This window comes from Myxine glutinosa, chromosome 5 (genome assembly GCF_964187855.1).
Source record: "Myxine glutinosa chromosome 5, kmMyxGlut1.1, whole genome shotgun sequence".
In the NCBI taxonomy this organism is placed as follows: domain Eukaryota; kingdom Metazoa; phylum Chordata; class Myxini; order Myxiniformes; family Myxinidae; genus Myxine; species Myxine glutinosa.
This window is the reverse complement of record NC_136265.1, coordinates 154882188-154909248: the sequence shown is the minus strand read 5'-3', so window position 1 is coordinate 154909248 and position 27061 is coordinate 154882188. Positions and strand designations below refer to the sequence as shown.

At 44.7% G+C, this 27061-nt stretch overlaps 1 protein-coding gene across 3 annotated transcripts in view; it reads right to left on the bottom strand.

The window, feature by feature from the left end:
- The window catches only part of LOC137426905 (putative helicase with zinc finger domain), a 331899-nt gene that overhangs the window by 274247 nt on the left and 30591 nt on the right, over positions 1 to 27061 (bottom strand). For all 3 annotated transcript variants that reach the window (XM_068115906.2, XM_068115908.2, XM_068115907.2), the window contains exon 9: positions 23282 to 23468. In XM_068115906.2, coding sequence (XP_067972007.2) covers positions 23282 to 23468 — 187 coding nt within the window. The remainder of the gene's footprint in view (positions 1 to 23281; positions 23469 to 27061) is intronic.

Below are 27061 nucleotides of genomic sequence, written 5' to 3'. Positions count from 1 at the left end.
ACAAACTTCACACCGTAAGGCTCTGTAAGCTGTTTGGAAAGTAAGCTGCATCATGACGTGAGGGAAACGGTGTTTTGTTCCATACCTTCCTTCCTGGGAGAACCTGGGAGGGATTTGGGGACGAACTTGGCATTAGAGGGGGATATGGGAGACAAGACGTAGAGACGAATTGTAAATACAAGGGGGGCTAGGGTAGCGTAGCCAACGGTGGGGGGTACGGACGGTTAGGGACGAGATTGCTCCGCTCACTCTGCCGCGTCCCTCGCACCGCACCAGGTATGGTGGTGCCTGGTCACCTTGTTTTTTGTTTGCCACTGTGTGCTTTTCCGTGTGCTTGTTGCGCCTCATCTTCTCCCTCCTCCCCCCCCCCCCCCCCCCCCCCCCGCTCCAGGACCATTTGGAGGCCGACCTGTGCAGAATCTTGCTGCCAATCTATCTTGTACCTATGGACCACAAGCCTTGTGGCCCCGCACCTCTGCTGTGCAGCATCTTGCTGCCAATTCATCTTGCACCTATGAACCACCTGTTGGGTGGCATTCAGGCCAAGCTTTGGACCACCTGTTGAGTGGCACTGCTTGTGCATAAAGAAAGTGTGTGCAATTGTGAAGATGTGTGCCATTTGTGAAGATTTAGATGGCCATGATGTTCAAATGGCCTGTATGCCGGTCAGGGCCAGCCGGTTTTTGTTAGCCCGCACACCACAAGAAGATGATGCAAGATACAAGCAGGAAGTGCCTTCATTACCTTCCTCCATTTCTTTCCTTCAGTGCAGGTCCTGGGTTGTTGTATTGTAAATAAAGGTTAAGTTCTGTGTTGTAAATATAAGAATGTGCCCACCGGCTGTGTGTTTAGTTTAAAAATTCCGGAAATGCGCGAATAGTTGTGGGTATAAGTCTGATAGATTAGCTGCTCAACGGATTAGAAGGGACATATCTCATGTAAAAAATGTAGCACACATGGGTTAGAGTAAATGTTAGGGGGATTACACCTATGTGTCACACTAATGGTAAAAGTAAAATTGAATGCCAGACTCTACCGGTCGTTCCGACTGAGGTCAACTCGGAACGAGTCTGGTCAGAGAGGGGGGTCGTGTTGCGGTTTTGTAAATAAAGGCAAACCCCCTCTAGTTAGTTGCACCACAACATGTAGCCTCGCTTACTTAATTATTTCTTATTAAATGTGAAGTATAGTCTCCTTCCCAGTGTTAGTATGCGTTGAGGCAGGTAGGGAAAGGGTAGGCCTCATTGAAGCCCGGAATGCCATGTCATGGGCCTAGGACAAGTCTAGCAGGCCCGAGGGAGGAGGTGGAGGACGTGGCTGGTAAGCAGCGAACAGCCAATGGGAGCTAAAGGGAGTGGCCAGTAACGGTGGCCAATGAGAGCTAAAGGGAGTGACTAATAAGGGGCTGTCACGACACGTGACCCCGGCGGCCAGTGGAGGCCCGTGCAACATTCTAGTGGGGGCTCCGGGGGCAAGAAAACCCGGCCCGGATCCCCGAACTCTCTCTCTGGATTCGCACTCTGAACTAATTCGGACTAATTCGCACTCTCAGCTACAAATTCTCCAACAGGGCCTAACACGCCTGGCAAGCGGCGTGGGGCTTTTGGCTTGCTTTCCCGTACCCGCTTCGCGTGGCCACGAGGGGCTGCAGCCGGGGTGCCTGGTAGCGGTACGATACCTGCCCGGTGGAAACACGTCCACCCGGGGTTCGTTCAACCGCCCGAGTGCGGCGACGCCGACCATCATCTTGGTCAGGAGGGGCCCAGAGACATTGTGCGGGACCGAGACCAAAAGGGGGTTGTGAGTACTCACCGGGACACACATATATAAGATGGCCATCTTAATCATAGGGAATTGATTGTGGATTGAGAATTGTTGATGGTTGTGTATTGTTGATTGCTCGGGGAAAATCTCCGTGGTTGTGTCATTGAAATTGTATGGTATCATTACCATTGAAATATATCCTTGAACATCAGTTGTCTCGTGGGTGAAATTCATATGGATTGCGTGGCGAAAGCGCATATATAATAATACAGCTTTCTGGCGAAGTTCCTCTCACGGTCCGGGGGTCACCGAGACCAGGTATTCACCGAGGGGACCACGTAACAGAATTGGGGGCTCGTCCAAATTACGATTTGCTGTTTCGCAATTGGGTCTACGTCCGGGATCTAAAATTGTATAACATAATAAAATAATAATATTTTATTAATTAAAATTTATTAATTAATTATTAATTGGTAAATTTTTTTGAGAAATTGGGGTAAAGTCTTGGGTGAAGGTTAACAGGTGTTAACGATAGTCACCATGGCGTTTGTGGCACAGAACTTTGGGGTAACCCCGAGTGAGGCACAGTTCCGAGCGTTGCTAAAGTCGGACCTCTTGAAATTGGCCAAACATTTTAACTTGGAGGTCCGAACTAATTTGAGGAAGGCAGAGTTGCAGGCCACGGTGATACAATCTATGGTGGGATTAGGAACATGGGACGAGTTAGCCTGGGAGTGGCTACCCGAAGAACCAGAAGATGTTGAGCTCCGGAAACTGGAGTTGCAATTACGGAGCCAGGAACGGATTAAAGAAGAAGAAAGGAAAGCAGAAAAGGAAAGAGCAGAAGAAGAAAGGAAAGCAGAAGAGAGGAGAGAAGAGAAGCAAGCAGAGGAAAGGAGAGTGGAACGAGAACTCCAGGAAAGGTTAAAAGAAGAAGAAAGGAAAGCAGAAGCGAGGAGAGAAGAGAAACAAGCAGAGGAAAGGAGAGTGGAACGAGAACTCCAGGAAAGGTTAAAAGAAGAAGAAAGGAAAGCAGAAGCAGAGGAAAGGAGAGTGGAACGAGAACTCCAGGAAAGGTTAGAAGGGAGAAAAGCAGAGGAGAGGAGAGCTGCAAGGGACCTCGAAGCAGAGGAGAGAAAAGAGGAAAGGGAATTAAAGGAACGTGACATGGAGCTTCAGCAAGAAATCAAATTCAAGGAGCTGGAGTTAATGAGAGAACGGGGAGAGGCACCACCCTTGCTGACGGGGTCGACACCTAACCAGAAAACCTGGGATGTGGGCAGACATGTGAGGCTGGTTCCACCGTTCAGTGAAAAGGAAGTCGCGAAATTTTTTCCACACTTTGAGAAAGTGGCTCGACAATTAAACTGGCCGGAGGAGGCCTGGACCATACTCGTGCAAAGTGTGCTGGTGGGAAAAGCTCAGGAAATTTATTCGGCGCTACCAATGGACCAATGTGCAGATTATGAGGTACTGAAGACGCACATCCTCAAAGCGTATGAGTTGGTTCCGGAAGCTTACAGGCAAAAATTCAGGAATGCCAGGAAGAGGGAGAGTGAGACCCATGTGGAGTTTGCCAGAGTGAAAGAAAACATGTTTGATCGGTGGTGTGAGTCAAAAGGAGTCGGGAAAGACTTCGAAACATTGCGGGACTTGATCCTGGTGGAGGAATTCCAGCAGTGTGTCCACGAGGACATCAAAGTGTACCTGCAGGAAAAGAAAGTACCAAAGTTGTGGGACGCAGCCACCATGGCAGATGATTATGCTTTAACCCACCGAATAGGGGTCCACAAGCCTAACTCCTCGCCTAGACTTCAGCAGGGGAGTTATGGAACAGCAGGTGCGGAGAACGACCATACATGGCAGCGGCCTCGAGATGATTATGGGGACAACTATGATACCCCACCTGTTCGAAATCAGAGGGATGCGGGCCCAAGACAAACTTATAGTTCGGGGGGCCCGAGGCAGACCACGAGTTTTTCCTCCGGGCCTACTTGCGCTTTTTGCAAGAAACCTGGACACTTGATGTCCAGTTGTTACCGCATGAAAAGCGAAGACCCAGAGCGGAGTCCGACTACTACGACTCCAAACGCAATGGCCATTGTGAGAAATCGCCATCAAAAGGGTTACCAACCATTTATTTCAGAGGGGTTTGTGTCACGGGATGGAGCCTCGACTAACCGGAAACCGGTTAGGATATTGAGGGACACAGGGGCACATCAATCTTTAATGCTTGAAGGCATTTTGCCATGGACCGAGGAGACGGCAACGGGGGATAGTGTTCGTTTACAGGGGATCGGGGGCGGTGTTAGTGCTCCCCTTCATGTCATCCATTTGGAGTCCGATTTGGTGTCAGGACCGGTCACCGTCGGTTTACAAGCCACGCTTCCTGTAGAGGGTGTATCTGTGGTTATCGGGAATGATTTGGCCGGGGGTCAAGTTTATGGTAACCTGAGGGTTGGTAAAGAGCCCAGCAGGGAAAATAACGCCACACCAGCTCGGGATGGCGACAAAAGTGCCAAGTTGTTTGTAGGGGGACTGAACTTCAAAACAGAGGAAGAAGTTCTGACCTCTGTCTTCAACAGATATGGGCCGCTGGTGGAAGTGCGGTTGGTAAGAGACTGGGAAACGCAACAGTCAAGAGGGTTCGGCTTTGTCACGTTTGCCAGCACAAAAGACGCCAGAGAGGCAGAGAAGAATTGGAATGGCAAGGATTTGGAGGGTCGGACCATAACAGTAGGGAAGGCATTTCGTAGGCGTCGAGAGGTCTACAGGAGAGGACAACTGGGCGGTAGTTTTGGTGGTGGCCGCAATCAATATTATTATGGAGGCTCCCTGAGTTACGGCAGCTCCCGAAGGAAGGATTGTCAAAGTAGTGGCCGAGAAGGAGACCGCTATTCATGGGACTGCAGGGACAAGCGGTCCCACCATAATTATTAGGGAAGTTCTGAGAAGTTGAAGCACTGAATGCGGCGGAGCCGCCGAGCCAAGATTCCTACACGGATTAACCGTGAACGCCGTTCCTAAAGGCGTCCATGTAGTGAACTTTCATGCACGGACTAACCGTGAACTCCACGTTCCTCAAGGCGCCCATGTAGAGAACTTTCCTGCACGGACTAACCGTGAACTCCCCGTTCCTAAAGGCATCCATGTAGTGAATACTCGGCTTGGCCTCCCGGAAAAAGTGCTATCGAGTGGCTTAACTTTGGATCTTTGATCAACCCCTTAACCTTCATTCACAAGAAACTGACGGTCAAAGTCAGAGGGTCATGAGATGGAGTTTGATTTGGCAGGGACAATGTCGTTGCTGGTGCTTAGTCCAGAGTGAGTAATCTGGAGGGGTTGTGGTGAAATTTTGGTTGCTTTATTTTTTTAAGTGATAACTGTGCCCGGGGGGAACTGATAATGTGGGGGGGTTGAGTTATCTGGTTTGTTTCTCCAAATTGGCCGGCAAAGAAAGTTTTCGCTGGGTTCAAACTTTCTTTCTTGAAGGGGGGGAGTGTTACATATTTATGTGAATGTATGTGAATTACCATTCCGGTCTTTGATTATCCATATTTAGTAGATTAAGGGTTGTTGTGGTTGGAGGGTCAGGAGCCCTTCTGAAAAGTGTCCGGAAACGGAAGTGACCGGAAACGGAAGAGAAAAAGACACGAGGAAAAAAAGGACGAGTATTCTTCTTCCTCGCCCGGCTCCGACGAAAGGTGGGATTGATTGAGCCGTGTGGAAAAGCGGCGTTCCCGAGCCTGTCCGGCGAGAGGAATTACCGGGACGGATACCTGCCCGGTGGACGTCAAACTGTCGTGTGGCCGTGCACCGACCCAGCGTTTGGCGCCGTTCGCGACACCGTCTAAAGAGACGCGTACGGGTCGCCCGTTGGGGCCTAACACGCCTGGCAAGCGGCGTGGGGCTTTTGGCTTGCTTTCCCGTACCCGCTTCGCGTGGCCACGAGGGGCTGCAGCCGGGGTGCCTGGTAGCGGTACGATACCTGCCCGGTGGAAACACGTCCACCCGGGGTTCGTTCAACCGCCCGAGTGCGGCGACGCCGACCATCATCTTGGTCAGGAGGGGCCCAGAGACATTGTGCGGGACCGAGACCAAAAGGGGGTTGTGAGTACTCACCGGGACACACATATATAAGATGGCCATCTTAATCATAGGGAATTGATTGTGGATTGAGAATTGTTGATGGTTGTGTATTGTTGATTGCTCGGGGAAAATCTCCGTGGTTGTGTCATTGAAATTGTATGGTATCATTACCATTGAAATATATCCTTGAACATCAGTTGTCTCGTGGGTTAAATTCATATGGATTGCGTGGCGAAAGCGCATATATAATAATACAGCTTTCTGGCGAAGTTCCTCTCACGGTCCGGGGGTCACCGAGACCAGGTATTCACCGAGGGGACCACGTAACAGAATATATATATACAGTCATGTGAAAAAGTAAGTACACCCCATGTAAAGTTTTGACTTTTTCAACATATTTCAACATACAGCTATTTGATCTTCATTTCAACAATAGTGATGGATAAAGGTGATATAATATAACAAATATCATGAAACATTTATATTTTATAGTCCATTGTATAATTTAAATAAACATAAATGCAAATTTCGCATGTGGAAAAAGCAAGTACACCCCTACATTTATCTCTACTTCAAATACCTAAAATTAGAATCAGGTGCACCAGCTCAGGTGCAAATGATTATAACATCGTTAGAGAGGATCTTGGAGGAACCTGTTATTTAAACCTCAGACATTTAGTTTGGTTTGCTCTTTGTTGTTGAAGTGTGCAGCGTCACCATGCCTAGATCAAAAGAGCTCTCTGAGGCCTTCAGAAAGAAGGTTATAGATGCCTACGAGTCTGGGAAGGGATTTAAAAAGATCTCCAAACAATTTGAAATCAATCTTTCGACTGTCCGGAAGTTCATCTACAAGTGGAGAAGGTTCCAAACAACTGCCAACTTGTTCAGGCCAGGCCGCCCCAGCAAGTTCAGCCCGAGAGCAGACCGCAAGATGCTGAAAGAAGTCTCTAAGATTCCCAGAATGTCACCACGGGACCTACAGGGTAGCTCCTGCCACTGTTGATGTCAAAGTGTACGAGTCTACCATTCGAAAGAGGCTGCACAAATTTGATCTACATGGGAGGTGTGCCAGGAGGAAACCTTTGCTGTCCAGAAAGAACATCAGGGCAAGACTAAAGTTTGCCAATGAACACCTGGGCAAAGACCTGCACTTCTGGAACAATGTGCTCTGGACATATGAGTCAAAGGTAGAGCTATTTGGCCACAGTACCAGAAGACATGTTTGGCGAAAACCAAAGACAGCATTTGACCACAAGAACCTGATACCAACTGTAAAGCATGGTGGTGGAAATATTATGGTTTGGGGCAGCTTTGCTGCATCAGGGCCTGGGCAGCTCACCATCATAGAATCCACTATGAATTCTTCATTGTACCAGAGGGTGCTTGAGGATAATGTGAGGCCATCTGTCGGAAAGAATGAAGCTCAACCGAACGTGGACATTGCAACATGACAATGACCCTAAACATACCAGTAAATCCACCAAGGAATGTCTGAAATGAAATAAATGGAGAGTTCTGGAATGGCCAAGTCAAAGCCCGGATCTAAATCCCATCGAGATGTTGTGGGGGGATTTGAAACGAGCTGTGTATGCAAGAAACCCCTCAAAAACCGCACAGCTGAAAGAATTCTGTATGGAGGAGTGGGCAAAAATTTCTCCCAGTCGGTGTCAGAGACTGGTAGACAGTTATAAGAAACGCCTACTTGAGGTTGTTTCTGCCAAAGGGGGCAATACCACCTATTCGAGCCACGGGTGCACTTACTTTTTCACATGACTGTATGTATGTATGTATGTATGTATGTGTATGTATGTGTATATATATATATATATATATATATATATATATATATATATATATATATATCTATATATATATATATACAGTGGAACCTTGACTTACGAGTTTAATTCGTTCTGTGACCGAGCTCGTAACTCAAATTGCTCGTTTCTCAAATCAAATTTCCCCATTAAAATGCATTGAAATGCTATTAATCCGTTCCAGCCCGCCAAAAACCACACCAATTTTTTTTTAAATATACAGTATATATAAAAATATCTCGCGCTTTATATTTCACCTGTATGCAGCATACAAGTTGGCAGGATGGCCTGGACTGGAGGTACGCACACTTGACTCTAAAGTCTAAACTGTCCAGCCTGGGTTTGAATCCCGACCCAGCTATAACCTGTCATGGGTGAATCACAGGCAGGGTGATTCATCAATGTGTGTACCGCTAAACTGGGCGCCCCGTTTGCGTCCCATTAGTTGTTGGATGTTAAGGATCTCACCGTGTTTTCCACAAAGAGAAGGCGAGCTATCGCCGGCACTCTGAACAAGTTGTGGCCTGGCATGCTCTTCTCCTCTGCCGTTATATACGTCCTCCTCGGCATCTTTTTCCAGAAGAGCCCTGTCTCGTCACAGTTGAAGATTTGCTGGGGGATGTATCGTTCGGCTTCTATCAGTTCGGCAAAAGTTATAATAAAATCTTCAGCTGCCTTCACATCCGCCTCACCAAGTCGACAACACGCACACCTCGCTCATGTTTTTCGACGATTGCGTGTTTTATATCCAAGCACATCATCCTCTTCTTCTTCTCAGTTATAATAAAATCTTCAGCTGCCTTCACATCCGCCTCACCAAGTCGACAACATGCACACCTCGCTCATGTTTTTCGACGATTGCGTGTTTTATATCCAAGCACATCATCCTCTTCTTCTTCTCAGTACCGTGTTTTCCACAAAGAGAAGGCGAGCTATCGCCGGCACTCTGAACAAGTTGACGGCAGAGATACTGTACTTGCACGGCAAGATAACCACGTGACCAGAACCCACCTGGTGGCGTAAACTCAAAATAACCAACATGCGAAAACAAAAATGCAGCGCTATACGACAGAGATACTGTACTTGCACGGCAAGATAACCACGTGACCAGAACCCACCTGGTGGCGTAAACTCAAAATAACCAACATGCGAAAACAAAAATGCAGCGCTATACGACAGAGATACTGTACTTGCACGGCAAGATAACCACGTGACCGGGTGGCGAAAGCTCGTAACTCGGATCTCGGCTCGCATCTCAAAGCAACAAACCGCCCGAGCGACGGCTCGTATCTCGAAAAACTCGTAAGTTGGGGCACTCGTAAGTCAAGGTTCCACTGTATATATATATATATATATATATATATATATATATATATATATATATATATATATATGATATGACTATATATGATATATGACTATAAATATATATATATGAATGAATATGAATGAATGATCGTTTTATGGCCGGATGCCCTTCCTGACGCCAACCCTTGGTCACGCTCTTACGATGCGCAGGGATACAGTGTGCCTATTCTGAATCGGGGTACACACCGTGATCATTCATCCCAGCAAGCTGGTACTCAATTTGCCGACCTCGGAAGGATGACAGGCTGAGTCAACCCCCTTGGTGTTAATTCAGCGATCGACCGGGATTCGAACCCAGGATCCTAGGATCCCAAGCCGGCATCCTAACCGCTAAGCCAACGCCAGGCTTAAATATATTGCCTAAGCCAACAATATAATCAAATAACTATATAATATATATATGACTCCATGGTAAGAACGCCATCTCCATGCGGCCAGTACTCAGGCTATGAGATAAGGTGTCCACAGCTACCATACACGGTATGTGCTGAGCCCATGTGCAATCACCATACTCGGGATGTGCAGGACATGTCCACAGTGACCACGGTTTAAAAGGGATAATTGTTCTCCACAACTGCCAAACTACCTTCACTCCTGAACAAATACGCATAATACACAAAGGTTTTCACACTCTTGCAAGGATGGAAGTTGCTGTCATCCTCCACGGCAAAACGTTGTGGTAGATCAATAATAGTTTGGGGATGTTTTAACAGACATGGTACTGGATTATTATAGAAAATGCAAGCGCTGCTACCAATGGTGCTCCAACCTTTTAACAACTACAATGGCACTCAGTGGAGCACATACCTCCACCAGGGTGAACAGTTTATGTTTTGTTTTCCACTGATAGGCCCTATCTGGATTCGGACCTGAACCAAAATCTAATCGGCTTGTTCTTGTCACCAAACCATCTCATCCACCAAGTTTATTCATAACTCATCCATAACTTTTTTTAATATCATGTTATGTATCGCTTTTCGCTCGATCTCTCAATGGTGAAGAACCACTTGGTAATTAAATTCTCATATCCGAATCCATATTCAGATCTTCACCAAAATCGAATCAATTTGTCTGTGTCACACACCCAACCTGTCCACCAAGTTTTGTCCGAATCCATCCAAAACTTGAGATATCGTGCTATATGTCAATTTTAGCCATAATGATTCAATGGTGAAGAATCACTTCAAAAATTCTCTGATCCGGATCCGGATTCGAATTTTCACCAAAACTGAATCATTTCTTCCTTGTCACATATGCAACATCTCCAGTAAGTTTCGTCCAAATCCATCCACAACTCTTTGAGATATCTTGTTCACAGACAGACAAACAAACAGAAACCGACCTGGGTGAAAAAATAACCTCCATCCACCTTCGGTGGTGGAAATAACAACCTAACACTACAATAGAAAGTGGACATGCTGCCAACCACCTCAAGCAACAAACAACCTGCCTTCTTATACCCAACCTTCTACATAATACATTCAACAACAACAAACCAACTCGTAAAATCATCTCAAGACACGACAACGAGATATCAATGGTGTCTTCAGAAAAACAACCAAACTTAATCACTTCCTACACAAACACAACATACACAAAAATCCAAACTCACATCAACCACCAGAACACCAAAATTGTATTATAATTACTCAGCAGTTAGAACAGACAGACCACATGGTCTGCGAGAAGGCCTCGTCACCCTTGAACATAGAAAAGGACATTACGTTCACCAACAGAACTAAGACTAAATCAGCACTAGTCCAAACTGACATGACCAAAGAAATAAACTCAGTTAAAACTAGAACGGCACTCGGTAGAGCACATATATCCACCAGACTGAACAGTTTACATTGTGTATCTCACTGATAGGCCGGATCTGGATCCAGCCATGAACCAAAATTGAATCTGTTTGTTTGTGTCATCGACCCAATTCATTCATCAATTTTTGTCTTAAATCATCCAGAACTTTGAGGTATCACTCTGTGTATCATTTTTGGCCCTATCTTCCAATGGGGAAGAATCTCTTTTAAAAATAAAAAACATTTATCATGTCTGCATCAGAATCGAGATCTTCACCAAAATTGAATTAACTCGTCCTTGTCACACACCTAACATGTCCACCAAGTTTCGACCGAATCCATCCATAACTTTGAGATATAGTGCTATTTATAGTTTTTTGGCCCTATCTCTCAATGGTGAAGAATCACAAAAAATTAACTAGTATCCGGATCCCGATCCTGATATTCAACAAAATGTAACCTTCCGGCCTTGTGGCACACCCAACCTGGCCACAAAATTTCATCCAAATCCATCTACAACTTTGAGATATCCCACACACAAATAAACAGACAGGCAGTGGTGAAAACATCACCTCCATCCAGCACTATACAGCAACCACAACACCATCACATGACATGACATGACGCACCAACACATACAGCAAGTACCATTCCAACTAATAATGAACGAGTGAACCTCCTCATGAAATATTACACACATCCAACAGACAAATTTACAGAAATAACGGACTTATTATCAAACACACACGTAAAATTTAAGTAAACAGAAATGAAGTTCCTTCTTTTACTTTGGAACAGATGCCGGACACTATTCAAAAACTTAAAAACTCGTCTGCGACAAGCTTAGATCTCATATTCAACATACAGTTAAAACATCTTGGTACCAACGGCCTCCAAGCGCTAACAAACATACTAAACTATTCATAGCGCCACAATATTATCCCGACAGGCCATAATTAGTGTCATTCTAAAATGGACTAAGAATCCCAACGACTGACTCATATTACCCGACATCATTACTCTGTTGTGCGGCCATAATACTTCAGTGTCTCATTCTCTCCTGTATTAACACGCATTCATCTAGCTAAGCAATAGTGTGGTTCAGACCTCACCGCAGCACGACTTAGCACACCTCCTTAACACAGCTCATTTTAGATGGATTTAATAACCACAAACCCCCCAAACACACCTACTATCAGGATGTAAAAAACTCATGTCAGAGCAGTTGTACACCTAAAGGCACAACAAAGTATGTCGAGTAATCCACTGGCACATCTGCAAAAGTCTCAATATCCCAGTTCCAGAAAACTTGTGGAAACAATAACCAAAAGCAATCACTGAAAACTTGCTACCATCGACAAAGATTTCAACACCAACAAGGCACATACTGTCAATACAAAAGATTCTCACAAGAAACATGAGCAATAACAACAAACTTTGGATCTAAAAAGATGATACTCACAGAAAAAAAGCATATGACACATTCAACACCACCTTCTCATCATTTAAAAAACTCCCAAACGGTGTCCTGTGGAGAGCCATCCCTTCACCAGCACATTTTAACCTCTTTATACATGACATTCCAGAACCTCCTCCTCATGTGACAATCCTGAGATAAAGAGATGAACTTTCCATAACAGCATGGAACCACTCATAAATATAACCATAAATATAACCATAAATATAACCATTGGCTTCCTCCAACAATACAAAACACAATCCCAACACTGGCTCGCATTTAACAGAATCAACATCTTGCCAACTAAATCAACAATCACTCTGCTAACCCGGGACAAAGGCAAATTCAAATACCACCCAACAACAATCAAAATGTGAACCAAAAAAAACCCCAAAAACGTTGGAATCACACTTGACCATCACATGACCTTCACTAAACATCTACAACAAACTCTCGCTAAAGTCGACCAAAAACTCAACACACTAAAAGCATTAATAGTGTAGCAGCATAGCAAACCTGTTGTGCATTTTGTGATACAAGCACCAAATTTGGCACAAATGTACATTAATATGTTGCGAACATTTTCAGATATTGGGCCACTTGAAATTCCGTAATTTTTTTTTTCAAATTTTTTCAAATTTCGTAATTTCAAATTTTTCGGGTGACACCGTCACAATTTCGGTCTTCGAGGCCGGCCGATATAGTGGGGCGGCTTAGCCCAAATATTCAAAAGAATTGTGCATTTTGTGATACAAGCACCAAATTTGGCACAAATGTACATTAATATGTTGCGAACATTGTGTGGTCAGCAATGAAGACGAGAGTCTGAATTACATGTATGCAAAAGACCTTGTGAACCAGTGAAGCAAATACACGGGTAAGCATGAATTAAATCTAGGGCATGATATAATTTCCATGATGTTTACCTCTACACTCAATGGTGGAAGGAGGTAATGTTTTGATCCCAGCTTGTCTGTATGTCTGTTTGTCTGTTAGTCCACAAAATTCCAGACAAAGCTTGTAGTAGTGGTAGTTGTAGTGGTAGTGGTGATAACAGAAATTGTTATATAGAACTGAACTTATATTATTATTATATGCAGAAAATAACTTCATTTCTATATGCCCTGCAGTGGACAGGTTAATTGGTTTATGCACTGAAGGGGTCACCCTGGTGTGCACTGCTGTGTTCTGCCTCACTGAGTTGTTCAGGTATGATGTACTCAGCACAAGCTTCCGGTCGGCCCGGAGGTGGGGGTGCGGGGCCTGTCACGGAACGTCAAAACAAACGGCCTGCCGGGGCCGCCCAAAAGTCGGGCGTGAGGGGCGCGTCCACTAATGGAACGCCTCTCGCTTCCCAGATCGAGGGCCACGTGGTCAGGAGAACCTCGTCCCTTCCGGTCACACTTTGCCTATCGGCCGGCCTCGAAGACCGAAATTGTGACGGTGTCACCCGAAAAATTTGAAATTACGAAATTTGAAAAAAAAAATTACGGAATTTCAAGTGGCCCAATATCTGAAAATGTTCGCAACATATTAATGTACATTTGTGCCAAATTTGGTGCTTGTTTCACAAAATGCACAATTCTTTTGAATATTTGGGCTAAGCCGCCCCACTATAACCAGTACCAAGTTTGATCAACAAAAATAATCCCTCACCACAATTTATAAACAGTTAATCCAAACCACTATTAAATATTCTAGCCCAAGTTGGACACACACCATATCCAAAACTAATGCATTAAAACTCCAAATAATTCAAAACACAGCACCCACAATGTTCATAAACTGAACCCCACTCACCGACATAGATCATCTCCACGCCAAAATAAAAAGAGGTCCCCTCCAACACCAACTTGATATCAGAGGCACGCACTTCATTGATGCCGATCGGACACGAGAACACCAATGTCGCTACTTGTCCAATCACCCACTCCATCTTAAACAGAAATATCTCAGTTAAACTTCCCATAACATCTTTTAAAAGATTCCACTTCCACCTTTAAACACAACATCTCGGACAAAAACATTCACAATCACACAACCAACATCGGCTTGCAACAACAACACCACAATCAAATAATCAACCAACCACACTCCATGATCCATCCATCTGAACAAACAATCCCGCACTCCTCCAGAGTAACATTCTCCAGACTTTGTTCCGGTTACAACCCTGCACTCAAAACCTATCAACACAAACTTGACCCAACTCAGGACCCGTTCTGCTTGTGCTGGCACCTTGACCTTGACATTGTACGCAACTTAATTACAAGTGAATTACAACTTGCTCTCAACTTGTACAATACAGAGAACAATTTAACATTTCATCTTCACTCGGTCTCTGGGGAAATCCGAGCAAAGTAGCTGGCTTCGTTGAGGCTGTGGACTTTCGGTGAGAATGCCTGGGGCTACTGATGATAATATTATAGATGATAGGAATGCGGTCATATTGTTTAACAATTTTGGAAACAGCACATTCAGCAAGATAGTTCCTCAGCAGCAAAGAGGTATTACAATCCAGGTACATTTCCCAGTGTGACAATGACCCCAAAAGCAGAATACCATACTAGAAAGCATCTCAGGATGCAATGCTCGTCCCATCAGCTTTGTACTCTACTTAAACTTGACAAAAACAACATCTACAGAAAAAGGAAATTTTATTAATTAGTGTTCTCCAAGTTCTAATAATAAAGCTTTGTTGAAAATTTGATGACAATAGTTCAAATGGTAAAAAGGTTATGACCTGGACAGACACACTGACTGACACGCGTGCACATACATGTGATTGCAAAGCCCCGTCTCCCGCTGCGCAGCGGACAGGCAAGCAAACAAAAGCATATTGAATAACGAGATTGATGTGCATAACTAACGTTCTCAATCCGCTGATGCAAACCTCATGGGGATGAGGGAGGACCTCAAAAAGGCTCGCAGTGGTTAAAATAAGGCTCGGAACCAACATGATTGTTTTGACGATACCGTTGCATCATTCATCACCTGATCAAGTGGACTCAACCAAACGTGGGCGTGCTGACATGCGTGGATCCAAGGCTGGTGAAGAATTATGCATGAAAGAAGCTCTCAGACCAGAGCAAATGACATCCCGTGTTGACTTATGTGTCGGGTTTTACCACTACAAATTTACATCACATTATTATGTCTCCCCTCCTATAGGGACTTTTCCTAGATGTTTATTTCCCATTTCTTTATTTCCCAACAATTGTAATCACAAAACATTCCTTGATTTCTGAACCTATCCTCTTCAAAATTGTCATAGAGGTAACATGCCCTGATAAACTCAAAACCCATTTTCCAATTTAGGCCCCTGTTCCGATTTTAAGAGGTCAAAGGTGTAACATTCAAAACAAGAAAGAGCAATCAGAGATTGCAGACCCTCACCAGGATGTGTTTTCAGTGGTTTTTAAGGCTTTTGTGTTAAAACAAATATGGCGGCCAAACCATGTGACCGATGACATTTTTTTTTTTCTCCACCAATTTATCCCTAGATGATGCTCAAAAAATGTCATCTTGATCGGATGAAGTTTTGTACTTGTCGAATTATGACGTCATAATGGAGGCACTATGACATAATCATCAACATATTTTATTCCCCATAGAGTTTTTTTTGCAATGAGCCATGTCTCAATGTTTTCTATTCAGCGCTTTCGGAGACATAGAGGTGCAAAGTTTTTCGGTTTTTCCAAGATGGCGGCCGAACCACGTGACCTATGACGTCATAATTATCATTCAAAAATTATACAGGTGAAGTTGCACCTATGGTGAAAATTTCCTGTCAATCGGACCAACGGTTGCAGAGAAAATCATATTTATTCTGTGCGGACAAACAAACAGACAAACAAACAAATGGACTCAAATGCAATACCCTCTACTCTGGTGAGGGTAATAACGCATTTTAGCTTGCATCACGTATTCCCTTGTATTTGAGATGGTATCATTGGCTGAGGGTACGGCTGTGCCGCTCATGCCGTGCCCTCTGCTGGTTAGGGCAGGAATTAAAGGCATTTTAAAGTTGGGGATTTGTAAAGACACAAATTGTTTTTACAAACAGCGGGGGGGACAGGAAGGAGGCAGCATGGAGTGCTAAGAAAGTATGTGTGCATACTTTTGACATCATTTATAAACTACAACTGTGTAGTGCAACCTGATGGTTGAAGCTCAAGAATTGCACAACTTGCACCTGTGGTTACTTCTTTGGTTAGAAAATGTAAAATAAAAGTAAAAACTACAAGAGCACTCTTCTATGTCACGACGTCGACCGATTTGCCTCTGCCCACATTATTACATTATACATACATGTACCATTGTACCATTCCAAGTTTGATTAAAATCCCTTCATCTGTTCTCAAGTATCACATTTTTACCTGACATGACCTCTGACCTTTTACCCCCACAATCTAATCTGTCCATATTTGCATCATAGTACATACTTGATCTAAGTTTGAGTTAAATCCCTTCAGCCGTTCTCAAGTTATCGTGGTAAAGAAAACCCATAACAGACGCATGAACAGACGGACGGACGGACGGAAAGACAACCCAAAAACATAATTCCTCCAGTGACTTTGCCGGCGGAGGCATAAACATGGCAATTTTTGTACAGAGGGTTCAACGCATGATGTGAATGGCAGATGAGTAGTAATGGAAAGTTTGACTGACCTAGATGTCCCGGTCGATCTAGTGGACGAGGTCACCAACAGCATTCGAGATCACTCAAATTCATGGAAAATGCTGTCCCAATATGGGGGAGCTTGGGGGTTAACAGACATCGCCAATCTGTTTCACCTTTACCCGAGTAGCACAATGCAAATGAACAACCAATCGTCGCAAGGCAGACAGATGTTCGATATGACCAGGGCTCTCAAAGACTGCTGCTGTTGCAAATCCAGTTGAATGGAGGAAACAAAAGAAAGGGTATTCTCCAAAGAACAGGAATCCCTTTTGAGAGTTTTGTCGAGACGTGTTGATTATTGTTTTCTCACACTAATTTCCCAAAGTGGATGGACTACTAATGCATAAAAATAAAGTGCTGTCCAGCAGGGAATTCACAACAGAGATGAAGAAGAGCTGTGGCTTCCATTTCTCAATCTGCAAGTTGAACGGAAACCAAAGACGGATGGCTCTGCGGACACCTGTGCATAGAACAGACAGCCTACACACGTGGATTTCTGATCATGCAATCGTAGATGCTACAAATGCAGTCTGCGCATTAGCATTCCCAGCGCGAGTCATGTGTTGCTCCAGTGGCAATGCCATCCACTGTGAAATTAGTACACGGGGGCGTTACTGACCTATAATAGCTCTAAGCAGTCTACGCTTCCTGCACTTAAAATTTAAAAGGCGAAACATACACAGTCAGCGAATCCTACTATTAATTTGCAATTGGCCACTGGGTTTGACACCACCACAAATTTTTATTAGTCCCCCTAGGCATCAAAAAGCTACATAGATCGAATAAACAGTTTCAAATAGAGCGCCTCGCTCCCATTTCATCAGATGTGGCAATAAAAAGCGAATTGGCACTCCCAGCTTGCCGACTCATGACAGAAGATGCCATTTGTATTTTTGCCGCCTGCCTCCCAACCCCGTTTAGAATCCTGTGCGGGCCTGGGCAACTTGCTAGTTTTAGTACAATGTCCTTTTCAGCCTGTAATTTGATTCATTCATTCATTCTATACTTCTTTGAGCCCCACTTCCAACAACTGCCCTTTGTCCACCCTATTGCCTCCCCAACCAAACTTATTTCTGACCTTTTTTCAAGTGCTTTGCCATTTTCAAAATTTTCACAATGGTGCTGTGCCTACGGAATATATCTCTAGCAAAATGTCACTCTCGACATTTAAGTTTGTCAAATAGCACATGAAAACCTGCCCCTGGCACGATGAGGGTTTTCAAGAGCAGTATAAATGCAAATGTATAAAACCAATAAGAGCAGTATAAAACCAATAGGAAAATATTCCAACAAGTTCAAACCTCTGCCTGAGAAGGAAGACCCACTTCAGGTGGAGTTCAAAAATGATGTTTCATTTTAACAAAAATAAAATCCACCTACAATTTTTACAAAATAATCCACCTCATATCCACCAAGACTTCATTTCCAGCTTCATGGAGTACTGCTCTCCCCTCTGGGCTGTCTCCCCAGCCTCATGTATTGATGCTGTGGAAATCATGGCCTTAAAGACCATTGGTATCTCCCGTGCTGAAGCTGTGTCTAGGGGCCTATCACTTCACATCGCAGACAGGTCAATGGTCTCTCCATCTTCACAATGATCTTCTCTGCTCTTTCCGTGCTCTACCATCCCACTCCCCCTCATCCCCATGTTTCTGCGGGCTCACAGGGTCCACGATCAACCCTCTTAGAGAAACTACCTAAATCCAGGATCACTACTCACCTCCACTCGTCTGTTCCTCTTTTTTCCTGCCTGTGGAGCCAATTTCCACATTCTCTCCAAATATCATCCTTCCCTCCAAGTTGGCTCCACAGGCCTGGTGTTGGCTTAGCGGTTAGGGTGCTGGCTTGGGATCCTAGGATCCTGGGTTCGAATCCCGGTTGATCGCTGAATTAACGCCAGGGGGGTTGACTCAGCCTGTCATCCTTCCGAGGTCGGCAAATTGAGTACCAGCTTGCTGGGATGAATGATCACGATGTGTACCCCGATTTAGAATAGGTACACCGTATCCCTGCGCATTGTAAGAGCGTGACCAAGGGTTGGCGTCATGAAGGCCATCCGGACATAAAAACATTGCCTCAAACAGGGAACCGTGATTGTCATGGGGCCCACAAGGCTAACCCCCGCTCTAGCGGGGAAAATGGCCTTAATACTGTTGCGGATATGGGATTTGGCCTCTATCCATATCCGCTTGTAAATATTCCCCTATTTCCCCAATACTCCCCAACTATCCCCAATCCCCCATTCCCTAGTCCCATTGCCTGTAAATAACACTCTGTAGAACCGACCTTCCCCTTTTTCCCCCATTAAATGTCGTGCCCAGGTCCACCGCATCTCACGTAGACAACTTTCGGACATCTTGCTAGTTATTCTTAGTCTATGTCAGTTAAGGACTCGTTTCCATTAATTCTGACTCTTCGTTGCACCAGAATGTGATTATATGGCACCAGTAGTGAGTTTAGGACCTTCCCATACCTCCTCCCATCTTCTTCCCCAAACAACAACTACAACAACAACTACAACAACAACTACAACAACTACAACAACTACAACAACGGCGCGCGGGGAGTGTGCGTCCTCACTCCGGCTCGGTTAGCCGCCATTACCCATGCGCTCCACGGGGTTACCACGAAGGGGCTGGCTGTCAGCTCCTCGTCAAGGGCGGAGCCTGGTAACCCCCCCGCACCCAATAAGAAGGGCGGACCGATTCCATCTGGGGCGGAGCTAACGAGCCGAGGGCGTGTCACTCCCCGCCGGATATACGCGGCGACTTGCCGGACGTGACGTCAGATGCGCCCCCAGCTTGAAGAAGAGCCAGGCACCACCTCCAAGCGCTGAGCGAGCTCCACGCATCGACCCGGTATTGCAGTACCTCCGAGAACGGTGCACCTTGAGCCATCGACTGCCCGCTTTCCTTGCCATCAATCCCCGTGTGAGTCAGTTTTTGTCCTGTTTATCTGTCGTCTGTCGGGGCTATTATAAGAGTGTGTCTAAGTGCCTGTCTTTCTATGCTGTCCCTCTTGTAGTTGTAATCTGACCTTCCGCCCTAATATAACCTCCTCCGGAGGTCTTGAGAACTGAACCCTTGGTGTCGTGTCATTTTAATCCAGCCGTTGTGTCTTTTCCATCATTGATTTAGCATAGTGCGACTTAGTCAACGTTCGAGCATAATCGGGTAACTTGTGCGGACACGGCGGCCATTCCGCTCGGCCCACCATAACATCAAAGTCGTGTCTGCAACAATACGATCATTCATTCATTCATTCATTCCTGCAAGTGAAAGGGTGGAAATGCGAATGGTTCGGTGGATGTGTGGAGTATCGTTGAGAGAGAGGAAGACAAATGATGAATTGCGAAAGACGATGGGAATAGAGCCTGTGATTGATGCTGTGAAGAGGAACAGGTTGAGATGGTTTGGTCATTGTTGAGGAAGGATGAAAGTGACTGGTTGAGAAGAGTGATGGAATGAATGTAGAAGGAAGTAGAGGATGGGGAAGACCGAGAAAGACTTGGCTAAAGATGGTGGAAGAAGGAATGCGGGCAAGGGGGTTTTTGCCCCAGAAAATAGGGCAAAATGGAGAAGATTGTCATGGGGACCACAAGGCTAACCCCCGCTCTAGCAGGGAAAATGGCCTTAAAATGCATGTTGTTGTTTGTTGTATCAGTGAAATAACAACAAGGGAAATGCAACTCAATCGTGTACGCAGCCCGGCCCCATCCCCCATCCAAAACCATGATCTTTTCCATCCTCATTATGTTATCACCGTGGAATGTTTGAAGGGAGTGAAAAACACAATAAACCAAAGAGAAAAGGTAATTTGCCGTGTTAAGATATGAGACGTTAGGTGCATCAAAAACTCCAAAATCACAGTCCTGCCGCAGTTATGACATGGCATAAGAAACAACAGCATCGGAGCGCACCCTTGCGATTTCTGCTGAACATAGCAGGCTAACAGGTCAGCGTCATTCTATTGATTTAGGCCCAAATGGTTTATTATTTTAATCGAGTGAATTGGTGTAGTCAATCGCATGGTAGTGCTGCGGGTTTTGTCACAGTTCTTGGAAAAGGTAGCCAAGAGCAACAAATTATCTTGAATAATTTAAAGCAAAATAAATCATCTTGAAGCATGATCGTTTCAATACACTTTAACCACATTAATACTCAACGTTTGTTTTAAGGGTTTTCTTTTGCTTTATCAACGTCTACTGCGTTTGAAGGATGCACAAGCCATCCCATGTGCATTTGCGATCGAGGAAGCAGGGTTATACTCTTAACATCACCACCATATTTTATTGCACTTATCAACTGCACAAGATCTCTATTCCACACCAGCTGAAACAAGGACTTCCAAACTTGTGCCAACACACCTGGTCAGCATCGCCCCTTCCCCTTCCCCTTGTCCCTGCCCCAGTGCCCCATGTCCATGCTGTCCTCTCTTTTCAGCAGATACATTCGGGCTGACAGGATGGCCTAGAGGTACGCACGTCTAAGCTGTCCAGTCTCAGTTCGAATCCCGACCAGGCTAAAACTGTAAGCCCTGTGTTTTCCATGCAGGGTGATTCATCAATGTGTGTGCCGTCCCTCGGATGGACGTTAAGCGGGGCTTCCCGTTTGCCGGCATTCGTTGGTGGATGTTAAAGATCCCATGGCATCCGTCGCAAGGAGTAGGCGAGCTATTGCCAGCACCAGTAACATGTCCTTGCGATTCATGTAAAAATACACTGCTGTCTACTATTGTCTTTGTGCTGCATGTGATATATGTACAAGCTCTTCCGCGAGACATGTTAAATCACCATTAAAACAACCTCAGGCTGTTCTTGGACAAAAGATGCATAGTCTCAGAAGCAGTGGTATGTGGAATCAAGACGTCATTATGGTTAGTTTATATCACTTAGCACAAATGCACAGCGTTAGTTCAAACACAAAGTTATCCAGATAACTTTTGGAGACCTGATCACGCGACTCCAGGTTCCTATACCATTTACTGTTTTGGTTGAAACAATGTTCCCCCAATGTAAGTTTCTATTACAAGTTGTGTGCACGAGTTTCTAATACAGTCCTGAAGAGTATAATAAATACCAAACTACATTCAACTCAAGATCAAACTCACACCAGGCCTGTGGAGACGAGACAGAGGCACTGCACATACCACTCATACCAGTGATCAGCAATTTAAATATGAAGACAAGATAAAAAGAAAATAGGGGCAATACCCGTGGGCGCTCTCCTCGTAGAATAGAATGAAACGGTATACTACACCGACAAAAGGTATTTTAAACAAATCACGGTATTTTAAACATTTTAAATGGATGATAGCTAAAATATGAGGGCAGCATGTAGAATCATACCAACATAATCATAAGGCTTTAAACAAACAAATGCCAATTTTGGAGGGGCAACGTGCCACCACCCCTCCCCCACGCCCCCTCTCCCCTGTCGAACCCCATTGGCCCAATTTTTTTCAATGCCCTGAACAAACTTTGGTTTGCGAACTTGCGACGGGGGACAATTAACTTTTCTTTTTCAGTCATATAACTGGCACATCAGGTCAAGTGATCCAACGGACTGATGTCATGATAAACAGGACGGATAATTATGATGATACGGTCAAATCATAGTATGATGAGCAAAGATCACGGGTGATGAAGGTTGTGGTCCAGTTTCATCAAAATGCGTGGGTGTAGTTTCAGAGCTGAACAGTTTTCGTTTTGTATCCCACTGATAGGCCGGATCTATGTCCAGACCTTATCAAAAACCTAATCGGCTTGGTCTTGTCGCCAACCCAACTCATCCACCAAGTTTCGTCTGAATACGTCGATAACTGTTTCAGATCCTGTGCGATAATACAATGTCGTTTTTGGCCATATCTCTCAATGGTAAGGAATCACTTAAATTACCGAACATAAAGTATGACCATTGACCTCTTGACCCAAAAATCTAATCAGTTCATCTTTTTATCATAATAAATATTTATACCTGCAAGTTTGACCAAAATCCCATCACTGATCAACAAGTTCGCGTGGTAACAATGTTTACCTAACGTGACCTCTAACCTTTGACCTCTTGACACCACAATCTAAGCCGTTTATCATTGCATCATTATACATACTTGTACCAAGTTTGACTCATTTCCCTTCAGCCGTTCTTAAGTTATCACGGGAACGAAAACCTACCACGTACGGACGGAAGCACAGATGGACGGACGGACGGAAAGTCGGAGGGATAGCACGAAAACATAATCTCCATCCACCTTCGGTGGAGGAGGTAGAAAGAAAAAATGAGACGTGACAAAGGTTGCTTACCTCCCGACCTCCCTGTACTGCGCAATTTCTTCCATAAAGAGCAAAACGTGGAAACGTTTTCGGTAAGAATTTTGACTCAATGGGCCTGCCACTGCCAATCCATCCAGCTGTGATCTCAAGTCATCAGGCACCTGGTACAACTTCTTCAAATGATCCTCATCAGCTTTCTCCTTGTTCCACAGCTCATCTGGAGGAAGTACAATTGTACAATTGATTTATCCCCTTTGGAAAAGCCATTGCATTAGAAGTAACACAATATAAACTTTCGTTAAGTGCATGGTAAAAGGTGGGGGGTGCCCCGGTGGTGTACATGTACAATGGAAATCGCTAGAGGGAGTCTTTGTGTTGGCGGCTCAGCCTTGGAGAGACCATCTGTCAATCATTTCAGGTCGAAGCTTGTCCCGTCAGCTTAATAAATAAAATTAAGCTAAAAATGAGACTTCATTAAACTCTGTAATTCAAAAATATTCAATGCAAATGTAAGCGGTAATATTTTACCATGGTTTATCACCTGTAAAAATGACAGTAAGGCAGTTAAAACAAGCGTTACACCTAGGTCCCCCGTCGGTGAAGTGATGCGAGTTGACAAAGTGGAAGACGCAAGGCAGCCATCTTGGAATTTGACGTGGCGACCCAATTTTCAATAGCGTTCTTCCTTATGCGTAGATACACCCACACACCAGATTAGAAGTTAGTAGTTCGTTTATTTTTCAAGATATTTCGCTCACAAGGTTCAGACATATATATGGTGGCGGCCATCTTGGATTTTGACGTGGCGACCCAATTTTCAATAGCGTTCTTCCTTATGCCTAGATACACCCACTGGCCAGATTCGAAGTTGGTACTTCGCTTATTTTTAAAGATATTCCGCTCACAAGGTTCAGACATACATGGCGTCAGACATACATGGCGTAAGACATACATGGCGGGGGCCATCTTGGATTTTGGCGTGGGTTGCACCCACACACCAAATTAGAATTCGGTCCTTCGCTTATGCACGCACGTCCGCACGCACGCACGCACGTCTGCATGGATGGAGGGGAAAACCATAGTCCCCCTTTCGCTCCGCGGTGCGACGGGGGACAATTAACTTTTATTTTTCAGTCATATAACTGGCACATCAGGTCAAGTGATCCAACGGACTGATGTTATGATAAACAGGACGGATAATTATGATGATACGGTCAAATCATAGAATGATGAGCAAAGAAGCCACCGCCACCCTTATGGATGGGTTAATTTCCCCACTTTTATGATGTCTATGTTGGATTAATTGGGGTCCTCCCTCACCCCTGAACATCAAGGATGATTAATTTGTTTTACCCCTAAACTCCCCCACATGCACCCCATCCCATCCCCTCCCATCAACACAACAAACCTAACCCCCTCCCCACCTCCCCGACTCCCAAGAACCACCCTTCATGTGCACATCCAAAGCACAGCCACCAGTGTTCCACTCATTCCATCGAGCGGTTTAGGAATGCAAAGAAGACAAAAACACAAACAAACAAACATACAAACCCACAAACAAACAGACATTTCCCAAAGTATCTATATGCCACGAAGCAAAGTACGGTTATGCAATGAATGAGAAAGCACAGGATCTTTGCCTTGATGTCAAAAAATGATCACAACATCGATCGACAGAAATGTCATCTCAAGTATGTTTATCATATGAAATATTAAACATTCACTTTGGCACGAACTCCATCCCATGAATTTTTATGTGATATAAACATATCTTTTCATGATAGCTATTCTTTGCTTATATTCCTGGTATTAGTCGTCATTAATGCAATTTTCTTTAGTTTAATTTACATTTGTAATTCATTGACGACCAGCAAGGAACCCTTCCTAACGGACAGGTTAGTTCACTCATTACTATGACATGTATCGTGTATTTTGTTATCACCTTTCATACCGGCTCGCACCAGGTGTCACTATACGATACACATTTACATCGGCAGAAATGGTGTCCGAAACAAAAGGGGGGAGGAAGGGGGGCTATAATGTATTTTACTGCCTAAAGCCAACAGATTTTTTTAATGCCGTGAACAAACTTTGGTACATCATGGGTGGTGAAGGTTGTGGTGAAGTTTTCATCAAAATTGTGTGTGTAGTTTCAGAGAGGAAAGCAAATATTGATTTTGGGGGGTCAAACCTGGACCCACTTTGACCCCGTAGATCCCCAAAGGGGAAGATTTTTTAAATGCCATGAACAAACTTTGGTACATCACTGATGATGAAGGTTGTGGTCAAGTTTCATCAAAATCGTGTGTGCAGTTTCAGAGGAAAAAGCAAATTCCTATTTTGGGAGGTTAAACCTGGATCCACTTTGACCCCAGGTAGACCCCCTGAGACTCCGATTTTTTTTTTTTAATGCAGTGAACAATCTTTAGTCAACACAACAAATATAATTTGTGCCACGTTTGGTCACAATCCCATCAGCGGTTTCAGAAAAGAAGTTTCAAGCGTTTACGGACGGCCGGAAGGACGGACGGACTGACAGACTGACAGACGGGCGGACGGACGGTCTGACTGACAGACGGACAACGTGCCACCGCATTAGCTCCCCTGAACTTCGTTCCAGGTGAGATAAAAACAGACAGACAGGGGTAAAAACAGAACCTTCATCAACCTTCAGTGGAAAAGGCAATCATAGTATCTTCAATCATTTGGTGAATCTTCACCAAAATCAAATCAATTCGTCCATGGCACACACCCAACCTCTCCATTAAATTTCGTCTGAATCCGTCCACAAGTTTTTGAGATATCGTGCTCACAGACAAACAAACTGACAGACAGACAGACAGACAGACAGACAGACAGACAAATGGGTGAAAACATAACCTCCAATATATATATATATATTGTAACTCTGAAAACCTTTCGGTTTTTATATCAGTCATTATGCGACTTCATACCATCAGTGGGGAACCGCCAGTAAGGTGTCCCATACAGAGTTACAAGTGCATGGAAGGCTCACTGCGTTGCCCTGATGAAGCCCCAACAAGGGCGAAACCAGGTCGGTAACTGTGAGTTTTGCATGCACTTGTGACAGTATCTGAATTTAAGATCCATAATGAAGCACTGCTAGATGGCTCCCCTGGAGCTTGGCAGGCAATGCGGACATGCATGGCGATGACGTCATGACGTTCGCTCATTAGGTTGGAGAACCAGATTACAGATACTAATATATATATATATTGTTGCGGTTTTGAGTTTGTACAAAAAAGGTTAAATTTCCCCCTCATAGTTTAGTCACACTACAACACGTAGCCTCGCGATAGTTCAGTTATTTATTAGTATGTGTAAGCATAGTCCTTCTCCTGTGTTCGTTTTGCGTTGAGTAGAAAAATGAGAGTTAGGTCCTTCCATTGCTTTATGCCGCCTCGATACTTTGGCTTTGGCGCGAAATGCTACGAGGTAGGCATGGACACGTCGATCAAGGGCGAAGGAAGGCGGAGGAGAAGCCGACGGTAAGAGCGAGCCGCCAATCAGGGCTCGAAGGAAGCGGCTTAGCACTGCGTCAAAAGGCGTGGTTAGAACATTTGAGCAAGCTAAGGGGGTTGGCAATATAACCCGTTGCGAAAAGCCCCCCACAGCAGTTCTGCGGAGAGGTGAGCTGAACCAAGTTCTGAGAGAAGACGTGCATGAACCAAGTTATAAAGCGCTCTTAGAAATTAAACGCTCGGTTGAGCTTGAGGCAGAACCTCTATCGAGTTACGCGAGTGAGCGCGCACCATTATTCAATCGCGCTGTGAGAAACCGCCAAGCCTG